The sequence below is a fragment of the Oncorhynchus nerka genome, linkage group LG5, assembly GCF_034236695.1.
Source record: "Oncorhynchus nerka isolate Pitt River linkage group LG5, Oner_Uvic_2.0, whole genome shotgun sequence".
Taxonomy (NCBI): Eukaryota; Metazoa; Chordata; class Actinopteri; order Salmoniformes; family Salmonidae; genus Oncorhynchus; species Oncorhynchus nerka.
The window spans coordinates 64,913,406-64,933,029 of record NC_088400.1 but is presented as its reverse complement, the minus strand read 5'-3'; the positions used below and the strand labels follow the sequence as shown (position 1 = coordinate 64,933,029).

Here is a 19,624-nt window from a genome sequence, read left to right as displayed (position 1 = left end):
AGTCTCAGCTACGGCCAAAGTCTGTTCTTCAGTATATCTTTCCCCTGAGAAACACAAACATCAGGAACAAATCAGGAACTGAATGTTTAATCGCGCCTTGAACTTCAAATGAAACAACCTCAACACTATCACTTAGAACATGGAGTTTTTGATAATAGTCTGTATATTAATGACTTGGTCTCTCCGTGCCCTTACCTTCATCTGTCCCTTCTTCTCGGTGTGTGTGGCCAGCAGGTTGGACGTGGCCTGGGCGTCGTTGGGTAGCTCGGTCTCGGCCAGCTCCGTCCCAAACGACTGCAGGGTCTGAGCTGTGGTCTTCACCATCAGAGCAAAGGCCTCGATAGCCTGAGGACCGGACAAACACAACCCAATTGTGTCATCACTGGTTATAAACACACACACATCCTATTGAGATGGGGCGGACTAATGGGACAGTTTAGAATGAGTTCAGTTCAGTGAGCAGATATCAAGTTGGGATTGGGCCCTATGTAGTCTGTCAGGGTCTGGTGAGAAGGGTATGGTAGTAGGGTACTCACGGTGCGGTGTGAGATCCAGGTATCATGTTGGGATTGGGCCCTATGTAGTCTGTCAGGGGTCTGGTGAGAAGGGTATGGTAGTAGGGTACTCACGGTGCGGTGTGAGACCCAGGTATCATGTTAGGATTGGGCCCTATGTAGTCTGTCAGGGGTCTGTTGAGAAGGGTATGGTAGTAGGGTACTCACGGTGTGGTGTGAGATCCAGGTATCATGTTGGGATTGGGCCCTATGTAGTCTGTCAGGGATCTGGTGAGAAGGGTATGGTAGTAGCGTACTCACAGTGCGGTGTGAGATCCAGGTATCATGTTGGGATTGGGCCCTATGTAGTCTGTCAGGGGTCTGGTGAGAAGGGTATGGTAGTAGGGTACTCACAGTGCGGTGTGAGATCCAGGTATCATGTTGGGATTGGGCCCTATGTAGTCTGTCAGGGGTCTGGTGAGAAGGGTATGGTAGTAGGGTACTCACGGTGCAGTGTGAGATCCAGGTATCATGTTAGGATTGGGCCCTATGTAGTCTGTCAGGGGTCTGGTGAGAAGGGTATGGTAGTAGGGTACTCACGGTGCGGTGTGAGATCCAGGTATCATGTTGGGATTGGGCCCTATGTAGTCTGTCAGGGGTCTGGTGAGAAGGGTATGGTAGTAGGGTACTCACGGTGCGGTGTGAGATCCAGGTATCATGTTGGGATTGGGCCCCATGTAGTCTGTCAGGGGTCTGGTGAGAAGGGTATGGTAGTAGGGTACTCACGGTGCGGTGTGAGATCCAGGTATCATGTTGGGATTGGGCCCCATGTAGTCTGTCAGGGGTCTGGTGAGAAGGGTATGGTAGTAGGGTACTCACGGTGCGGTGTGAGATCCAGGTATCATGTTGGGATTGGGCCCTATGTAGTCTGTCAGGGGTCTGGTGAGAAGGGTATGGTAGTAGGGTACTCACGGTGCGGTGTGAGATCCAGGTATCATGTTGGGATTGGGCCCTATGTAGTCTGTCAGGGGTCTGGTGAGACGGGTATGGTAGTAGGGTACTTACGGTGCGGTGTGAGATCCAGGTATCATGGCAGTAATCCTGGGTTCCTCCCAGCTCCTGGGGCAGCTGAGTCCGGTCGATGTAGGCATGGAGCTCAGTCACAGAGCTCAGCATCACCACCTGAGACACAGGGAGGAGAGTCAACACACATGAACCTACATATGAGACGCATACAAAGGTCCACTAACGTCCTCACATCAGACGTGCACATGCATATTAAAAAAAACATACCGGCACCTTCATCTTGAACTCATCCCTGTTGAACTTGAAGAAGATGTCGGAGAGCGTCCGCTGGAATAAGGTGGAGGGCCGCAAGACCAGAACCAGCTGTAAATGCACTGGGAATGAGCCCTGTGGAACACACACATTCATTACTTTGTGTTGTTGTTGTTGGGGGATAAACCTTCAGAGGTCTTATGGACTTGAATGGAATTCATTGATGCAAATTAAATGAACATACACACACATGCCTTACTGGAAAGAGTGGTAAATCAGAGTAGTGATTCATCTTCGTAAGAGAATCCAGTGGCCTTGTGTTTTAGGTTATTGTCCTGCTGTAAGGTGAATTTTTCTCTCAAGTGTCTGATGGAACGCAGACTGAATCCGGTTTTCCTCTAGGATTTTGCCTGTGCTTAGCTCTATTCAGTTTCTTTTTATCCTACAAAACTCCCTAGTCCTTGCCAATAACATGATGCAGCCACCACCATGGTTGAAAATATGAACAGTGGTAGTCAGTGTTGTGTTGGATTTTCCCCAAACATAACACTTTGTATTCAGGACATAACGTTAATTTCTTTGCCACATTTTTAGCAGTTTTACTTTAGTACCTTAATGCAAACAGGATGCATGTTTTGGAATATTTATATTCTGTACAGGCTTCCTTCTTTTCACTCTGTCATTTAGGTTAGTATTGTGGAGTAACTACAATGCTGTTGATCCATCCTTAGTTTCCTCCCATCAGAGCCATTAAACTCTGTAACTGTTTTAAAAAGTCATCATTGGCCTCATGGTGAAATCCCAGAGCGGTTTCCTTCCTCTCCGGCAACTGTGTTAGTGACTGGGTGTATTGATACACCATCCAAAGTGTAATTAATAACTTCACCATGCTCAAAGGGATATTCAATGTCTGCTTTGTCCATTTTTGCCTATCTACCAATAGGTGCCCTTCTTTGCGAGGCGTTGGAAAACCTCCATGATCTTTGTTGTTGAATCTGTGTTGGAAATACACTGCACGACTGAGGGACCTTACAGAAAATGTTATGTGTGGGGGTACAGAGATGAGGTAGTCATTTAAAAAGCATGTTAAACACTTATTACACTTAACACTTATTATTATTATTATTATTACACACAGAGTGAATACATGCAACTTATTATGTGACTTATTACGCACATTTTTACTCCTGAACTTATTTAGCTTTGCCGTAGCAAAGGGGTTGAATACTTACTGACTCAAGACATTTTAGCTTTTCATTTTTTCATTAAGTTGCAAATATTTCTAAAAACATAATTCCATTTTGACATTATGGGGTATTGTGTGTAGGACAGTGACACAACATATAAATGTAATCCATTTTAAACTCAGGCTGTAACACAACAACATGCGGAGAAAGTCGAGAAGTGTGAACACTTTCTGAAAGCCCTGTAAGCCAGATGGTTAGTGGCTTGTTGTAACAGGAGGTGTGAATTACTCTGCTCTACAGGGGTGGTCTTCAATCGATACCGCAAGACTAGCTAGAGTAGGACAACCTTCCTCAGCCTCGGGCACACAAACAACACTACCCGCTGTAGAACCTACACCCCCACAGTGATGCAGCATCACCACACTCTACTGCTGCTGGCTACAGCTGACATATATAGCAGGCTGAGTGGGCATAACACTGATCCCTGGAGGAGGGAGGGATAGCGCTTCAACCAACATCACTGGAGGTGCAGCCAAAAATATCTAGTGCATGTTATAAAACAGGTGCATCTCTCGCTTGTTTTAGAATAGGTACTTTTATTGAATTCTTTGGGTTGAAAATACTGAGAAGAGAGTTCGTCAGAAAACTCAGAATCCACACGGCAACTGACAGCAGCCTGAATATAGCATATTGTCTGAACCAGAGCCACACACACACACACACACACACACACACACACACACACACACACACACACACACACCCCTATGTATTTACTTGGACAGTGAAGCTAAAAATGCATTTGCAGTTTATTTTGGTGGTGTTTATAGGCATAAAATTACACCCCCCCTCAAAAAAAATGCTAGCCTCCCCTGCTATTGGTAAAGGTGAGTGGTAAGCATGTTTTGGTGGCATGATCTCATTAACGTAGAAGTGTTCAGAAACATATTCTATTCTTATTTACAGTAAAAGTGACCAAAAAAGGACAATACGTTATTTACCATTAATTTCTATTGGGCACAAAATATCTGAAACACAGACAAAACAAACTGCCAATGCATCCAAGTTTACTGAGCCTCAACCTTGATGTAGTCATTGTGTGCCAGGAATATGGGACCAAATACAACATTTTGAACTAAAACCAAATACTTATGACACCTTCAAATTGGGGGACTTTAATTTCTAAACAGTAAAACAGATACAGTGTCTTCAGAAAGTATTCAAACCCCTTGACTTATTCCACATGTTGTTGTGTTAGAGCCTGAACTTTTCTCACCCCAAATCCAGATACAAGATGTAATCGCCGTCAAAAAGTTATTCTACAAAGTATTCACTCAGGGGTGTGAATATTTCTGTAAATTAGATACTTCTGTATTTCATTTTCAAGAAATTTGAAAAATCTTCTAAAAACACATTTTTACTTTGTCATTATGGGGTATTACTGCTTCCCAGAGACTAGCCCACTACATCCACACACAGCTGCTTACCTACCCTGCAAGACCACGTTGCCATGGAAACTGCACTCCTTGGGAGAAAGAGATGAGGTTCCACACAGCAACGTTTTCCACGTCTGTCACACATCCAGTCTATTTTTTATTAATGAATTGCATCTAGTAAATAAAGGACTGCTCTTTCTCATTGAAAACATGTGTCAATGACCAGGTTTCGAACCTGGAGCTCAAGACTGCTTTAGCCCACTGAGCTAAAGACCTAGGCATTTGCTCAGGGAGCTAACACGTGTCTTCAGGTGTCAGGCAAGGACACTCAAATCTGAGTGTATTACTGAACTACCACCGCAAAATCAATGAAGAGATCCTGAGAGATAAAACGTGTTCATCTTCATTACCTCACTCTCATTATTTATCTCCTAATCAATGATCCAGCGCACGGTCACACTGTCTGTCCTGCACATGACACTCAAACAAATGACTTGGTCTGTTTGGGACTGATGGCTGTATGGGACTGGAGCAAGCCTGTTGTGATTGGAGCTTGACTGTTATTAGGCTCCTCCTCTCAGTAGATTTGAACCCTACTTGCATATGATATGACCCTTTCCTATCACAGTAACCCATCAATATTTTTGGAGAGCTTGGAGTTTACTGACACTAAAATCACAAAAGCACTTTAACAGCGGGCGGGCGGACGTTAAAAACCATTTAATGAGAACATGGAAGGAGGGGCTGCTTCTTGACCTTCAAACTGTGATTTCCATAACAATACCATTCCATGTAGTCTGACTCTGGTGTAGCCAATGAAAGTTCATGTTAAACCCAGCTACACAGTATATGATATACTGTCGGAAGTAATAATGGAACACATATTAGAATAAGGATTTTCACTGGGGTCTCAGTCGGGGGGAACTCACCCCATCCACCGCTAACGTGTAGCAGCACCCACATAGATGATAGGTGGTGGCCATGTAACAGAACACTCAAACCGCTGAGTAGCCTGCCACCACCGCTAACGTGTAGCAGCACCCACATAGATGATAGGTGGTGGCCATGTAACAGAACACTCAAACCGCTGAGTAGCCTGCCACCACCGCTAACGTGTAGCAGCACCCACTTAGATGATAGGTGGTGGCCATGTAACAGAACAGTCAAACCGCTGAGTAGCCTGCCACCACTGCTAACGTGTAGCAGCACCCACTTAGATGATAGGTGGTGGCCATGTAACAGAACACTCAAACCGCTGAGTAGCCTGCCACCACCGCTAACGTGTAGCAGCACCCACTTAGATGATAGGTGGTGGCCATGTAACAGAACAGTCAAACCGCTGAGTAGCCTGCCACCACCGCTAACGTGTAGCAGCACCCACTTAGATGATAGGTGGTGGCCATGTAACAGAACACTCAAACCGCTGGGTAGCCTGCCACCACCGCTAACGTGTAGCAGCACCCACTTAGATGATAGGTGGTGGCCATGTAACAGAACAGTCAAACCGCTGAGTAGCCTGCCACCACCGCTAACGTGTAGCAGCACCCACTTAGATGATAGGTGGTGGCCATGTAACAGAACACTCAAACCACACATCAGCTAGCTGTTACCGTGGAACAGCTGATTTGGTCATTTAGTCTGGACATGTTTTTCGATCTCCAATGTCATTCTGTAGGGAGTACCATATAGACAGAACATTGATCAGGATAACCTTGACATATGTCAGCTACAGAGGAAGATGCATGGCCTCCAGCCTACAGCATAACAAACACATTCACGACATATGCCATCACACACACACACACACACACACACACCGTCCTTTCACTGGGAAGCCCCTACAAACAGATACATATACAAGCACACACAGACCAATATATCCTATATACAGTAAGTAACCTCCACCACACACCCAGCTGAGTACCCTGCCACCACTACTATCTCTTCCCCATCACACCCAGCTAAGTACCCTGCCACCACTACTATCTCTTACCCATCACACCCAGCTGAGTAGCCTGCCACCACTACAATCTCTTCCCCATCACACCCAGCTAAGTAGCCTGCCACCACTACAATCTCTTCCCCATCACACCCAGCTGAGTAGCCTGACACCACTATCTCCCCCCCATCACACCCAGCTGAGTAGCCCGACACGACTATCTCTCCCCATCACACCCAGCTGAGTAGCCTGCCACCACTACTATCTCTTTCCCATCACACCCAGCTGAGCAGCCTAACACCACTACAATCTCTTCCCCATCACACCCAGCTAAGTAGCCTGCTACCACTACAATCTCATCCCCATCACACCCAGTTGAGTAGCCTGCCACCACTACTCTCTTTCCCATCACACCCAGCTGAGTAGCCTGACACGACTATCTCTCCCCATCACACCCAGCTGAGTAGCCTGCCACCACTACTATCTCTTTCCCATCACACCCAGCTGAGTAGCCTGACACGACTATCTCTCCCCATCACACCCAGCTGAGAGGCCTGCCACCACTACTATCTCTTTCCCATCACACCCAGCTGAGTAGCCTGACACGACTATCTCTCCCCATCACACTCAGCTGAGTAGCCTGCCACCACTATCTCTCCCCATCACACCCAGCTGAGAAGCCTGCCACCACTATCTCTCCCCATCACACCCAGCTGAGAAGCCTGCCACCACTATCTCTCCCCATCACACCCAGCTGAGAAGCCTGACACCACTACTATCTCTCCCCATCACATCCAGCTGAGTAGCCTGACACCACTACCATCTCTCCCCATCACACCCAGCTGAGAAGCCTGCCAATACTACTATCTCTTCCCCATCACACGCAGCTGAGTAGCCTGCCACCACCGCTATCTCTACCCCATCACACCCAGCTGAGTAGCATGCCACCACTACTATCTCTCCCCATCACACCCAGCTGAGTAGCCTGACACCACTATCTCTCCCCATCACACCCAGCTGAGTAGCCTGACACCACCATCTCTCCCCATCACACCCAGCTGAATGGCCTGACACCACTACTATCTCTCCCCATCACACCCAGCTGAGTGGCCTGACACCACTACTATCTCTCCCCATCACACCCAGCTGAGTAGCCTGACACCACCATCTCTCCCCATCACACCCAGCTGAGTAGCCTGCCACCACTACTATCTCTCCCCATCACACCCAGCTGAGTAGCCTGACACCACTATATCCCCCCCATCACACCCAGCTGAGTAGCCTGACACCACCATCTCTCCCCATCACACCCAGCTGAGTGGCCTGACACCACTACTATCTCTCCCCCATCACACCCTGCTGAGTAGCCTGACACCACTACTATCTCTCCCCATCACACCCTGCTGAGTAGCCTGACACCACTACTATCTCTCCCCCATCACACCCTGCTGAGTAGCATGCCACCACTACTATCTCTCCCCATCACACCCAGCTGAGTAGCCTGACACCACTATCTCCCCCCCATCACACCCAGCTGAGTAGCCTGACACCACCATCTCTCCCCATCACACCCAGCTGAGTGGCCTGACACCACTACTATCTCTCCCCATCACACCCAGCTGAGTGGCCTGACACCACTACTATCTCTCCCCATCACACCCAGCTGAGTAGCCTGACACCACCATCTCTCCCCATCACACCCAGCTGAGTAGCCTGCCACCACCACCATCTCTCCCCATCACACCCAGCTGAGTGGCCTGACACCACTACTATCTCTCCCCCATCACACCCTGCTGAGTAGCCTGACACCACTACTATCTCTCCCCATCACACCCTGCTGAGTAGCCTGACACCACTACTATCTCTCCCCCATCACACCCTGCTGAGTAGCCTGACACCACTACTATCTCTCCCCATCACACCCTGCTGAGTAGCCTGACACCACTACTATGCTGACACATCTCCCCATGCTGCTCATCTCCCTAGCAGGTTCCATCTCTCTCACACACACCCCCTCCCCTCCTCCTCCTCTCCACAGTCCAGCCCCTCTCCCTCCCCCTCCTCATAGCCTAGCCCCTCTACTTCCCCCTGCCTCCCTCCTCCTCTCCAAAGCCCAGCCCCATTCCCTCCCCCTGCACGCCCCCTCCTCCTCCTCATAGCCCAGCCCCTCTACTTCCCTACTTCCCCCTGCCTCCCTCCTTTCCATAGCCAAGCCCCTCTACTTCCCCCTGCCTCCCTCCATAGTGCAGCCCCTCTACCCCCCGCCTCCATCCTCCTCTCCATAGCCCAGCCCCTCTACCCCCCCCTGCCTCCCTCCTCCTCCTCCTCTCCATAGCCCAGCCCCTCTACCCCCCCCTGCCTCCCTCCTCTCCATAGCCCAGCCCCTCTACCCCTGCCTCCCTCCTCCTCCTCCTCTCCATAGCCCAGCCCCTCTACCCCCCTGCTTCAGTACCATGCAGTGCAGTGCCTAGGGTTGAGTAATGACACCAACCCTCTGCTCCTCACACTGCAGGACCACAGGGACACAGTCACAAATCATACTGGTAATCACAATCACAATCAAAATCACAAACACTTCATGCTTGAGGGTGTGAGTGGGTGAGAATGTATGTGTGTGTGTGCCTTTGCCCTTGGACCCACCACAGTGATACTGTACTCTACTAATCAGCAGGTTTCCCCAGTCTGTTTACACACTACTATCACTGTAGGGAAATCAATGAACACACCCACACTTAACAGAGGCTTACAGAGGACGAATGTCCTACCTCGGCAATGTTAACAGCTCAACACCAGCCTCCTCCCTTCCCTTGTCACATGGACATATCCAATGGGCTGGAATGGGCCGTTATGGCTGGAACAGTCCATTATTATTGGGGGGCTGACAGGCCCATATAAGGAGAATGATGGAGACATTATGGTTTGCTGATGGGAGATGGGTGAGCTAAAAGGTTAACATTAGTCAATGTTATATTTATAGAAAAGTAATATTTATGTTTTGTTTCTCTGTTTCATAACTCTGCATTTATTACCAACATTATGAAGATCACAGATGTGAAGCCTGTATCAAGTTATTATGATGGTGATTCCTGGAACTCGTTGTGGGTGTTTCATGTTCATCACTCTACCCCCTCCCTAGTCAAATCAGCCTACCCCCTCCCTAGTCAAATCAGCCTACCCCCTCCCTAGTCAAATCAGCCTACCCCCTCCCTAGTCAAATCAGCCTACCCCCTCCCTAGTCAAATCAGCCTATCCCCTCCCTAGTCAAATCAGCCTATCCCCTCCCTAGTCAAATCAGCCTACCCCCTCCCTAGTCAAATCAGCCTATCCCCTCCCTAGTCAAATCAGCCTATCCCCTCCCTACTCAAATCAGCCTATCCCCTCCCTAGTCAAATCAGCTTACCCCTCTCCCTAGTCAAATCAGCCTATCCCCTCCCTAGTCAAGGTTGAAGTGAGTGTGATGTTGTATAATCTGAAAGGAGGAGATGCTACAGTGCCCTCCTGCAGGTTGAAGTGAGTGTGATGTTGTATAATCTGAAAGGAGGAGATGCTACAGTCCCCTCCTGCAGGTTGAAGTGAGTGTGATGTTGTATAATCTGAAAGGAGGAGATGCTACAGTGCCCTCCTGCAGGTTGAAGTGAGTGTGATGTTATATAATCTGAAAGGAGGAGATGCTACAGTCCCCTCCCTAGTCAAGGTTGAAGTGAGTGTGATGTCGTATAATCTGAAAGGAGGAGATGCTACAGTCCCCTCCTGCAGGTTGAAGTGAGTGTGATGTATAATCTGAAAGGAGGAGATGCTAGTGCCCTCCTGCAGGTTGAAGTGAGTGTGCCCTCCTGCAGGTTGAAGTGAGTGTGATGTCGTATAATCTGAAAGGAGGAGATGCTACAGTGCCCTCCTGCAGGTTGAAGTGAGTGTGTTGTATAATCTGAAAGGAGGAGATGCTACAGTCCCCTCCTGCAGGTTGAAGTGAGTGTGATGTATAATCTGAAAGGAGGAGATGCTACAGTGCCCTCCTGCAGGTTGAAGTGAGTGTGATGTTATATAATCTGAAAGGAGGAGATGCTACAGTCCCCTCCTGCAGGTTGAAGTGAGTGTGATGTATAATCTGAAAGGAGGAGATGCTAGTGCCCTCCTGCAGGTTGAAGTGAGTGTGATGTTGTATAATCTGAAAGGAGGAGATGCTACAGTCCCCTCCTGCAGAACTAGGCTAGTAGTTACAGTTTCGCCAGACACCTCACGGAGAAGGCTGCACTGTGCCACTACTCTGATATACAAAGGTTTCCTGTCGCTCAGCACATCTCGAACACCTGTTAAAGTGTATGTCCTAATAGATTACACACACATCCTCAGCATGCAGTGTTAACGAGGCGTGCATACACACAAACACCACACACACACACACACACGGTGGGTTACTCACTGCAATGCGTAGCAGGGTCCCCTTGACGGCGGTCCATCTGTCCTGGCGGCGGTCGATGACCAGGATGAAGCCCACTCCAGACGCTGTCACACTGCAGGAGAGCGAGACACGGTCACCACAGCAACATGGATGTGTGTGTATGTTACCACGGTTACATGGATGTGTGTGTATGTGTGTATCCTCCTAATGACAGGACCCTTGACTGCGCCAAGATCACAGGCTATCCACAGGCAGTGGCATTAGAACGGCCCGCTCAATCCCTGTGTGTGGGAGTGTGTGTAGATTGTGTACAAAAATACCAGGAGAGTTTCGCTGGCAGCACACGTTTACATCTCAGTCAATTAGCAGATGCTCTTAACAAGAGAGACAACCACACACACAGAAATGTGAAAGAGTCAATGCTGCTGAGGTGGTCCATATACATCAACACAGCCATGAGCAAATCCATCATCCATCCATCACCCTGCTGTGCACACACACACACACACACACACACACACACGGTAGAAAACACACTACCAAAATGTTGACTCTTCCTCAGGTTAATCCCATTGATGTCACACGACAGGATACGTCTGTTATTCCCAAATGTTATTCCCAAAACCTCCTCAATAGAATGTCATCTCCTTCTCCCATTCCTTTTCTCTGTTATTCCGGTTTTCCCTCTCTGCAGATCCCGTTTGTTAAGCACCAGCGTTCTGTTTACAGCTCTGATAGAACGGGAGCCAACCACCAAGTCCCCCCCGAGAACAACGCTCCTCTGCCTACCCGCTTCTCTACACCAGCCAATCAACTCAGCCCTGCATCTCCTGCTGCTCCCCCGTAGCCTATCACAGAGCAGCATATGGGTGATGGACAGCGGTGGCGGTAGTGTGTTTGAATGGCTCATAAGCAGAGGGGGGCGGGACATCTGATGGAGAATGAGATGGGATCCATCCCCCTTTATCTGGTAGGTGAGGGAACTGCAAAATTGTCATTAATTCAATTGCCGCCATGACAGTGGTGCGCACACACACACCTTTCTTTTGGCTTTAGCTATTAGAGCTCTCTCTCTCTCGCTCTCTCTCCCTCTCTGCTCAGCAGCATGTATGTTGGCAGTGAGGAGAGCAGAGGTAAAGGACAAGGAGGAAGCCAAAGAGATAAGGAGAGAGAGATTTATAGAAATAAAGGTAGAGAGATGAACAAAGAGAGAGAGAGAGAGAGGGAGAAAGTGAGAGAAAGAGGAGAGAGCATCTTGAAAAACAGACGGTGATATGATTTTATCCAGTGGTACTAATCAGGACCGTCCATAGGGCTGAACTGGCAGCATGATGGATGTTTCTCTATAGGACACCGTGTTAAATACAACACTCTGATTCAGAGATAAACTCATAATAATTAAAACACCCAGGACACCCGGTCTACACCCCCACAATACCCCCGCTTTCTCTTTTATATCTCCTCTTCCAGCTCCCTCTTTCTACCCCTTACAGTCACTCACGCTTTTGGTCTGGCGAGCGCGCTAGAGAGAGAGAGAGAGAGAGAGAGAGAAAGCAAGAGTGAGAGAGAAAGGGAGAGGCACAGAGAAAGAGAAGGAAAGCGAGGGAAGCTAGCTAGAGAGCACAATAGAGAAAGAAAGCACCCCCTCTCTCTCCTCTCAATTCAATTCAAGGGGCTTTATTGGCATGGGAAACATATGTTAACATTGCCAAAGCAAGTGAGGTAGATAATATACAAAAGTGAAATAAACAATAAAAATGAACAGTAAACATTACACTCACAGAAGTTCCAAAATAATAAAGACATTACAAATGTCATATTATGTATATATACAGTGTTGTAACGATGTGCAAATAGTTAAAGTACAAAAGAGAAAATAAATAAGCATAAATATGGGTTGTATTTACAATGGCGTTTGTTCTTCCCTGGTTGACCTTTTCTTGTGGCAACAGCTCATAAATCTTGCTGCTGTGATGGCACACTGTGGTCTGTGGTATTTCACCCAATAGACATGGGAGTTTATCAAAATCTGGTTTGTTTTCAAATTCTTTGTGGATCTGTGTAATCTGAGGGAAATATGTCTCTCTAATATGGTCATACATTGGGCAGTAGGTTAGGAAGTGAAGCTCATGTTCCACCTCATTTTGTGGACAGTGAGCACATAGCCCGTCTTCTCTTGAGAGCCAGGTCTACCTACGGCGGCCTTTCTCAATAGCAAGGCTATGCTCACTGAGTCTGTACATAGTCAAAGCTTTCCTTACGTTTGGGTCAGTCACAGAGGTCAGGTATTATGCCACTGTGTACTCTCTGTTTAGGGCCAAATAGCATTCTAGTTTGCTCTGTTTTTTTGTTAATTCTTTCCAATGTGTCAAGTAATTATCTTTCTGTTTTCTCATGATTTGGTTGGGTCTAATTGTGTTGCTGTCCTGGCGCTCTGTGGGGTGTGTTTGTGTTTGTGAACAGATCCCCAGAACCAGCTTGCTTAGGGGACTCTTCTCCAGGTTCATCTCTCTGTAGGTGATGGATTTGTTATGGAAAGTCTGGGAATCACTTCCTTTTAGGTGGTTGTTGAATTTAACGGCTCTTTTCTGGATTTTGATGATTAGCGGGTATCGGCCTAATTCTGCTCTGCATGCAATATTTGGTGTTGTTGTAATGAATCTCTTCATCGTCTAACGACAAGTATGAAATATCGGACCAATGTTCATTTATTAACTGAATACACAAAACAAAATAACGAACCTAAGTACGAACCTAAGTACGAACCTAAGTATGGTTCTCAATCAGAGACAACGATTGACAGCTGCCTCTGATTGGGAACCATGCCAGGCCAAACACATAGAAATACCAAACATAGAACAAAAACATTGAATGCCCACCACAACTCACGCCCTGACCAACCTAAAATAGAAACATACAAAAGGAACTAAGGTCAGGACGTGACAGTTGTACGTTGTACACGGAGGATATTTTTGCAGAATTCTGCATGCAGAGTCTCAATTTGGTGTTTGTCCCATTTAGTGAATTCTTGGTTGGTGAGCGGATCCCATACCTCACAACCATAAAGGGCAATTTGTTCTAACTGATTCAAGTATTTTTTAGACAGATCCTAATTGGTATGTCGAATTTTATGTTCCTTTTGATGGCATAGAATGCCCTTCTTGCCTTGTCTCTCAGATCGTTCACAGCTTTGTGGAAGTTACCTGTGGCGCTGATGTTTAGGCCAAGGTATGTATAGTTTTTTGTGTGCTCTAGGGCAACAGTGTCTAGATGGAATTTTGTATTTGTGGTCCTGGCGACTGGACCTTTTTTGGAACACCATTATTTTGATCTTACTGAGATTTACTGTCAGGGCCCAGGTCTGGCTGAATCTGTGCAGAAGATCTAGGTGCTGCTGTAGGCCCTCCTTGGTTGGGGACAGAAGCACCAGATCATCAGCAAACAGTAGACATTTGACTTCATATTCTAGTAGGGTGAGGCCGGGTGCTGCAGACTGTTCTAGTGCCCTCGCCAATTCGTTGATATATATGTTGAAGAGGGTGGGGCTTAAACTGCATCCCTGTCTCACCCCACGGCCCTGTGGGAAGAAATGTGTGTGTTTTTTGCCTATTTTAACCACACACTTGTTGTTTGTGTACATGGATTTACAAAGTTGTATGTTTTTTCCCAAACACCACTTTCCATCAATTTGTATAGCAGACCCTCATGCCAAAGTGAGTTGAAGGCTTTTTTTGAAATCAACAAAGCATGAGAACACTTTGCCTTTGTTATGGTTTGTTTGTTTGTCAATTAGGGTGTGCAGGGTGAATACGTGGTCTGTCGTATGATAATTTGGTAAAAATCCAATTTGACTTTTGCTCAGTACATTGTTTTCACTGAGGAAATGTACAAGTCCGCTGTTAATGATAATGCAGAGGATATTCCCAAGGTTGCTGTTGACGCATATCCCACGGTAGTTATTGGGGTCAAATTTGTCTCCACTTTTGTGGATTGGGGTGATCAGTCCTTGGTTCCAAATATTGGGGTAGATGCCAGAGCTGAGGATGATGTTAAAAGAGTTTTAGTATAGCTATTTGGAATTTGTTGTATGTATATTTGATCATTTCATTGAGGGTTGCAGAGTTTTTATTTTGTCCTGTAGTTCCTTCAAGGTAATTGGAGAATCCATCTCTCTCTCACATCAGAGGTACATGGGGCTGGAGGGCGGCAGTATCCACAGGAGAGTTGTCTGCTTTATGAACACCCTCTGGTCTTAGTAACATGATCACACATATCATCACCCAGTCACACACCACAACTGAATATATACATCTCAGGTAGAACCTCATTCATGCATTTGATACAGATGGGTTCCCCCCGGCTGTAACGAATGGATAGTATATGATACTATATTACTTAGAAATATATGTTTTCTTTCTTGTTTTGTCAATTAAAATTTTTCGGAATTACATCTTTACAGAACTCCTTTCTATGACAAACTGCTTCCATATAGTAGCTGAGCCCTGGATTCTTTTAACTAACAGACCCCGTTAGATACACAGGGAGTCTCTTTCATTAACACCGCCACCTCCTGTCCTCCACACCAGTCATGCTCCGTTTCTCCAAGCCCCCCCCTCCGGGCAACTCCCACAGGAGTCAGGGGTTTAAAGGTTTCACCATTAGCTAATGGGGAGGGGAGGATATGGTCCATTATATTACTTTTTTTTTTGTTATTCAACATTTGATAATAGCAGGGATTCCTATTGAGATAGAGAATATTGTGGGATATCTGGACAGAAAGGCAGTTCCTGTATAGAAACAGGACTAGCATAACGTCCAGGACATACACCTCATGTACCAGGACATACACCACATGTACCAGGACATACGCCTCGTGTACCAGGACATACACCTCGTGTACCAGGACATACGCCTCGTGTACCAGGACACACGCCTCGTGTACCAGGACATACGCCTCGTCTACCAGGACATACACCTCGTGTACCAGGACATACGCCTCGTGTACCAGGACATACGCCTCGTGTACCAGGACATACGCCTCGTGTACCAGGACATACGCCTCGTGTACCAGGACATACACCACGTCTACCAGGACATACACCGCGTGTACCAGGACATACACCGCGTGTACCAGGACATACACCTCATGTACCAGGACATACACCTCATGTACCAGGACATACACCGTGTGTACCATGACATACACCACGTATACCAGGACATACACCGCGTGTACCAGGACATACACCGCGTGTATCAGGACATACACCTCATGTACCAGGACATACACCACATGTGCCAGGACATACGCCTCGTGTACCAGGACATACGCCTCGTGTACCAGGACATACACCGCGTGTACCAGGACATACACCACGTCTACCAGGACATACACCACGTCTACCAGGACATACACCGCGTGTACCAGGACATACACCACGTATACCAGGACATACACCACGTCTACCAGGACATACACCACGTGTACCAGGACATACACCACGTGTACCAGGACATACACCACGTGTACCAGGACATACGCCTCGTGTACCAGGACATATACAACGTATACCAGGACAGTACCAGGACATACACCACGTATACCAGGACATACACCACGTATACCAGGACATACACCACGTGTACCAGGACATACGCCTCGTGTACCAGGACATATACAACGTATACCAGGACATACGCCTCGTGTACCAGGACATATACAACGTATACCAAGACAGTACCAGGACATACACCACGTATACCAGGACATACACCACGTATACCAGGACATACACCACGTGTACCAGGACATACGCCTCGTGTACCAGGACATATACAACGTATACCAGGACAGTACAAGGACATACACCACGTATACCAGGACATACACCACGTATACCAGGACATACGCCTCGTGTACCAGGACATACACCACGTATACCAGGACATACACCACGTATACCAGGACATACACCGCGTGTACCATGACATACACCACGTATACCAGGACATACACCGCGTGTACCAGGACATACACCACGTATACCAGGACATACGCCTCGTGTACCAGGACATATACAACGTATACCAGGACAGTACCAGGACATACACCACGTATACCAGGACATATGCCTTGTGTACCAGGACATATACAACGTATACCAGGACAGTACCAGGACATACACCACGTATACCAGGACATACACCACGTATACCAGGACATACACCGCGTGTACCATGACATACACCACGTATACCAGGACATACACCGCGTGTACCAGGACATACACCACGTATACCAGGACATACGCCTCGTGTACCAGGACATATACAACGTATACCAGGACAGTACCAGGACATACACCACGTATACCAGGACATATGCCTCGTGTACCAGGACATATACAACGTATACCAGGACAGTACCAGGACATACACCACGTATACCAGGACATACACCACGTATACCAGGACATACGCCTCGTGTACCAGGACATATACAACGTATACCAGGACAGTACCAGGACATACACCACGTATACCAGGACATACACCACGTGTACCAGGACATACACCACGTGTACCAGGACATACACCACGTGTACCAGGACATACACCACGTGTACCATGACATACGCCTCGTGTACCAGGACATATACAACGTATACCAGGACATACGCCTCGTGTACCAGGACATATACAACGTATACCAGGACAGTACCAGGACATACACCACTTATAACGGGACATACACCACGTATACCAGGACATACACCACGTGTACCAGGACATACGCCTTGTGTACCAGGACATACGCCTCGTGTACCAGGACATATACAACGTATACCAGGACAGTACCCGGACATACACCACGTATACCAGGACATACACCACGTATACCAGGACATACGCCTCGTGTACCAGGACATATACAACGTATACCAGGACAGTACCATGACATACACCACGTATACCAGGACATACACCGCGTGTACCAGGACATACACCGCGTGTACCATGACATACACCACGTATACCAGGACATACACCGCGTGTACCAGGACATACACCGCGTGTACCAGGACATACACCACGTCTACCAGGACATACACCACGTCTACCAGGACATACACCACGTGTACCAGGACATACACCACGTGTACCAGGACATACACCACGTGTACCAGGACATAAGCCTCGTGTACCAGGACATATACAACGTATACCAGGACAGTACCAGGACATACACCACGTGTACCAGGACATACGCCTCGTGTACCAGGACATATACAACGTATACCAGGACATACGCCTCGTGTACCAGGACATATACAACGTATACCAAGACAGTACCAGGACATACACCACGTATACCAGGACATACACCACGTGTACCAGGACATACGCCTCGTGTACCAGGACATATACAACGTATACCAGGACAGTACAAGGACATACACCACGTATACCAGGACATACACCACGTATACCAGGACATACGCCTCGTGTACCAGGACATATACAACGTATACCAGGACAGTACCAGGACATACACCACGTATACCAGGACATACACCACGTATACCAGGACATACACCGCGTGTACCATGACATACACCACGTATACCAGGACATACACCGCATGGACCAGGACATACACCACGTATACCAGGACATACGCCTCGTGTACCAGGACATATACAACGTATACCAGGACAGTACCAGGACATACACCACGTATACCAGGACATATGCCTCGTGTACCAGGACATATACAACGTATACCAGGACAGTACCAGGACATACACCACGTATACCAGGACATACACCACGTATACCAGGACATACGCCTCGTGTACCAGGACATATACAACGTATACCAGGACAGTACCAGGACATACACCACGTATACCAGGACATACACCACGTATACCAGGACATACGCCTCGTGTACCAGGACATATACAACGTATACCAGGACAGTACCAGGACATACACCACGTATACCAGGACATACACCACGTGTACCAGGACATACACCACGTGTACCAGGACATACACCACGTGTACCAGGACATACACCACGTGTACCAGGACATACGCCTCGTGTACCAGGACATATACAACGTATACCAGGACATACGCCTCGTGTACCAGGACATATACAACGTATACCAGGACAGTACCAGGACATACACCACGTATACCAGGACATACACCACGTATACCAGGACATACACCACGTATACCAGGACATACACCACGTGTACCAGGACATACGCCTCGTGTACCAGGACATATACAACGTATACCAGGACAGTACCAGGACATACACCACGTATACCAGGACATACACCTCGTGTACCAGGACATATACAACGTATACCAGGACAGTACCATGACATACACCACGTATACCAGGACATACACCGCGTGTACCAGGACATACACCGCGTGTAACATGACATACACCACGTATACCAGGACATACACCGCGTGTACCAGGACATACACCGCGTGTACCAGGACATACACCTCATGTACCAGGACATACACCACATGTGCCAGGACATACGCCTTGTGTACCAGGACATACGCCTCGTGTACCAGGACATATACAACGTATACCAGGACAGTACCAGGACATACACCACGTATACAGGACATACACCTCGTGTACCAGGACATACGCCTCGTGTACCAGGACATACGCCTCGTGTACCAGGACATACGCCTCGTGTACCAGGACATACGCCTCATGTACCAGGACATACGCCTCGTGTACCAGGACATACCCCGTGTACCAGGACATACGCCTCGTGTACCAGGACATACACCACGCCTACCAGGACATACACCACGTCTACCAGGACATACACCGTGTACCAGGA

At 47.7% G+C, this 19,624-nt stretch overlaps 1 protein-coding gene across 10 annotated transcripts in view; it reads right to left on the bottom strand.

The window, feature by feature from the left end:
* Nucleotides 1–19,624, bottom strand: part of LOC115120228 (guanine nucleotide exchange factor DBS-like) — an 87,981-nt gene that overhangs the window by 15,418 nt on the left and 52,939 nt on the right. For 9 of the 10 annotated variants that reach the window (XM_065018920.1, XM_065018913.1, XM_065018915.1 and 6 more), the window contains exons 4-7: nt 10,755–10,845; nt 1,788–1,907; nt 1,560–1,676; nt 196–345 (exon numbers count right to left, since the gene is read on the bottom strand). In XM_065018920.1, coding sequence (XP_064874992.1) covers nt 196–345; nt 1,560–1,676; nt 1,788–1,907; nt 10,755–10,845 — 478 coding nt within the window. The remainder of the gene's footprint in view (nt 1–195; nt 346–1,559; nt 1,677–1,787; nt 1,908–10,754; nt 10,846–19,624) is intronic. The other variant, XM_065018918.1, reaches the window with a different exon arrangement.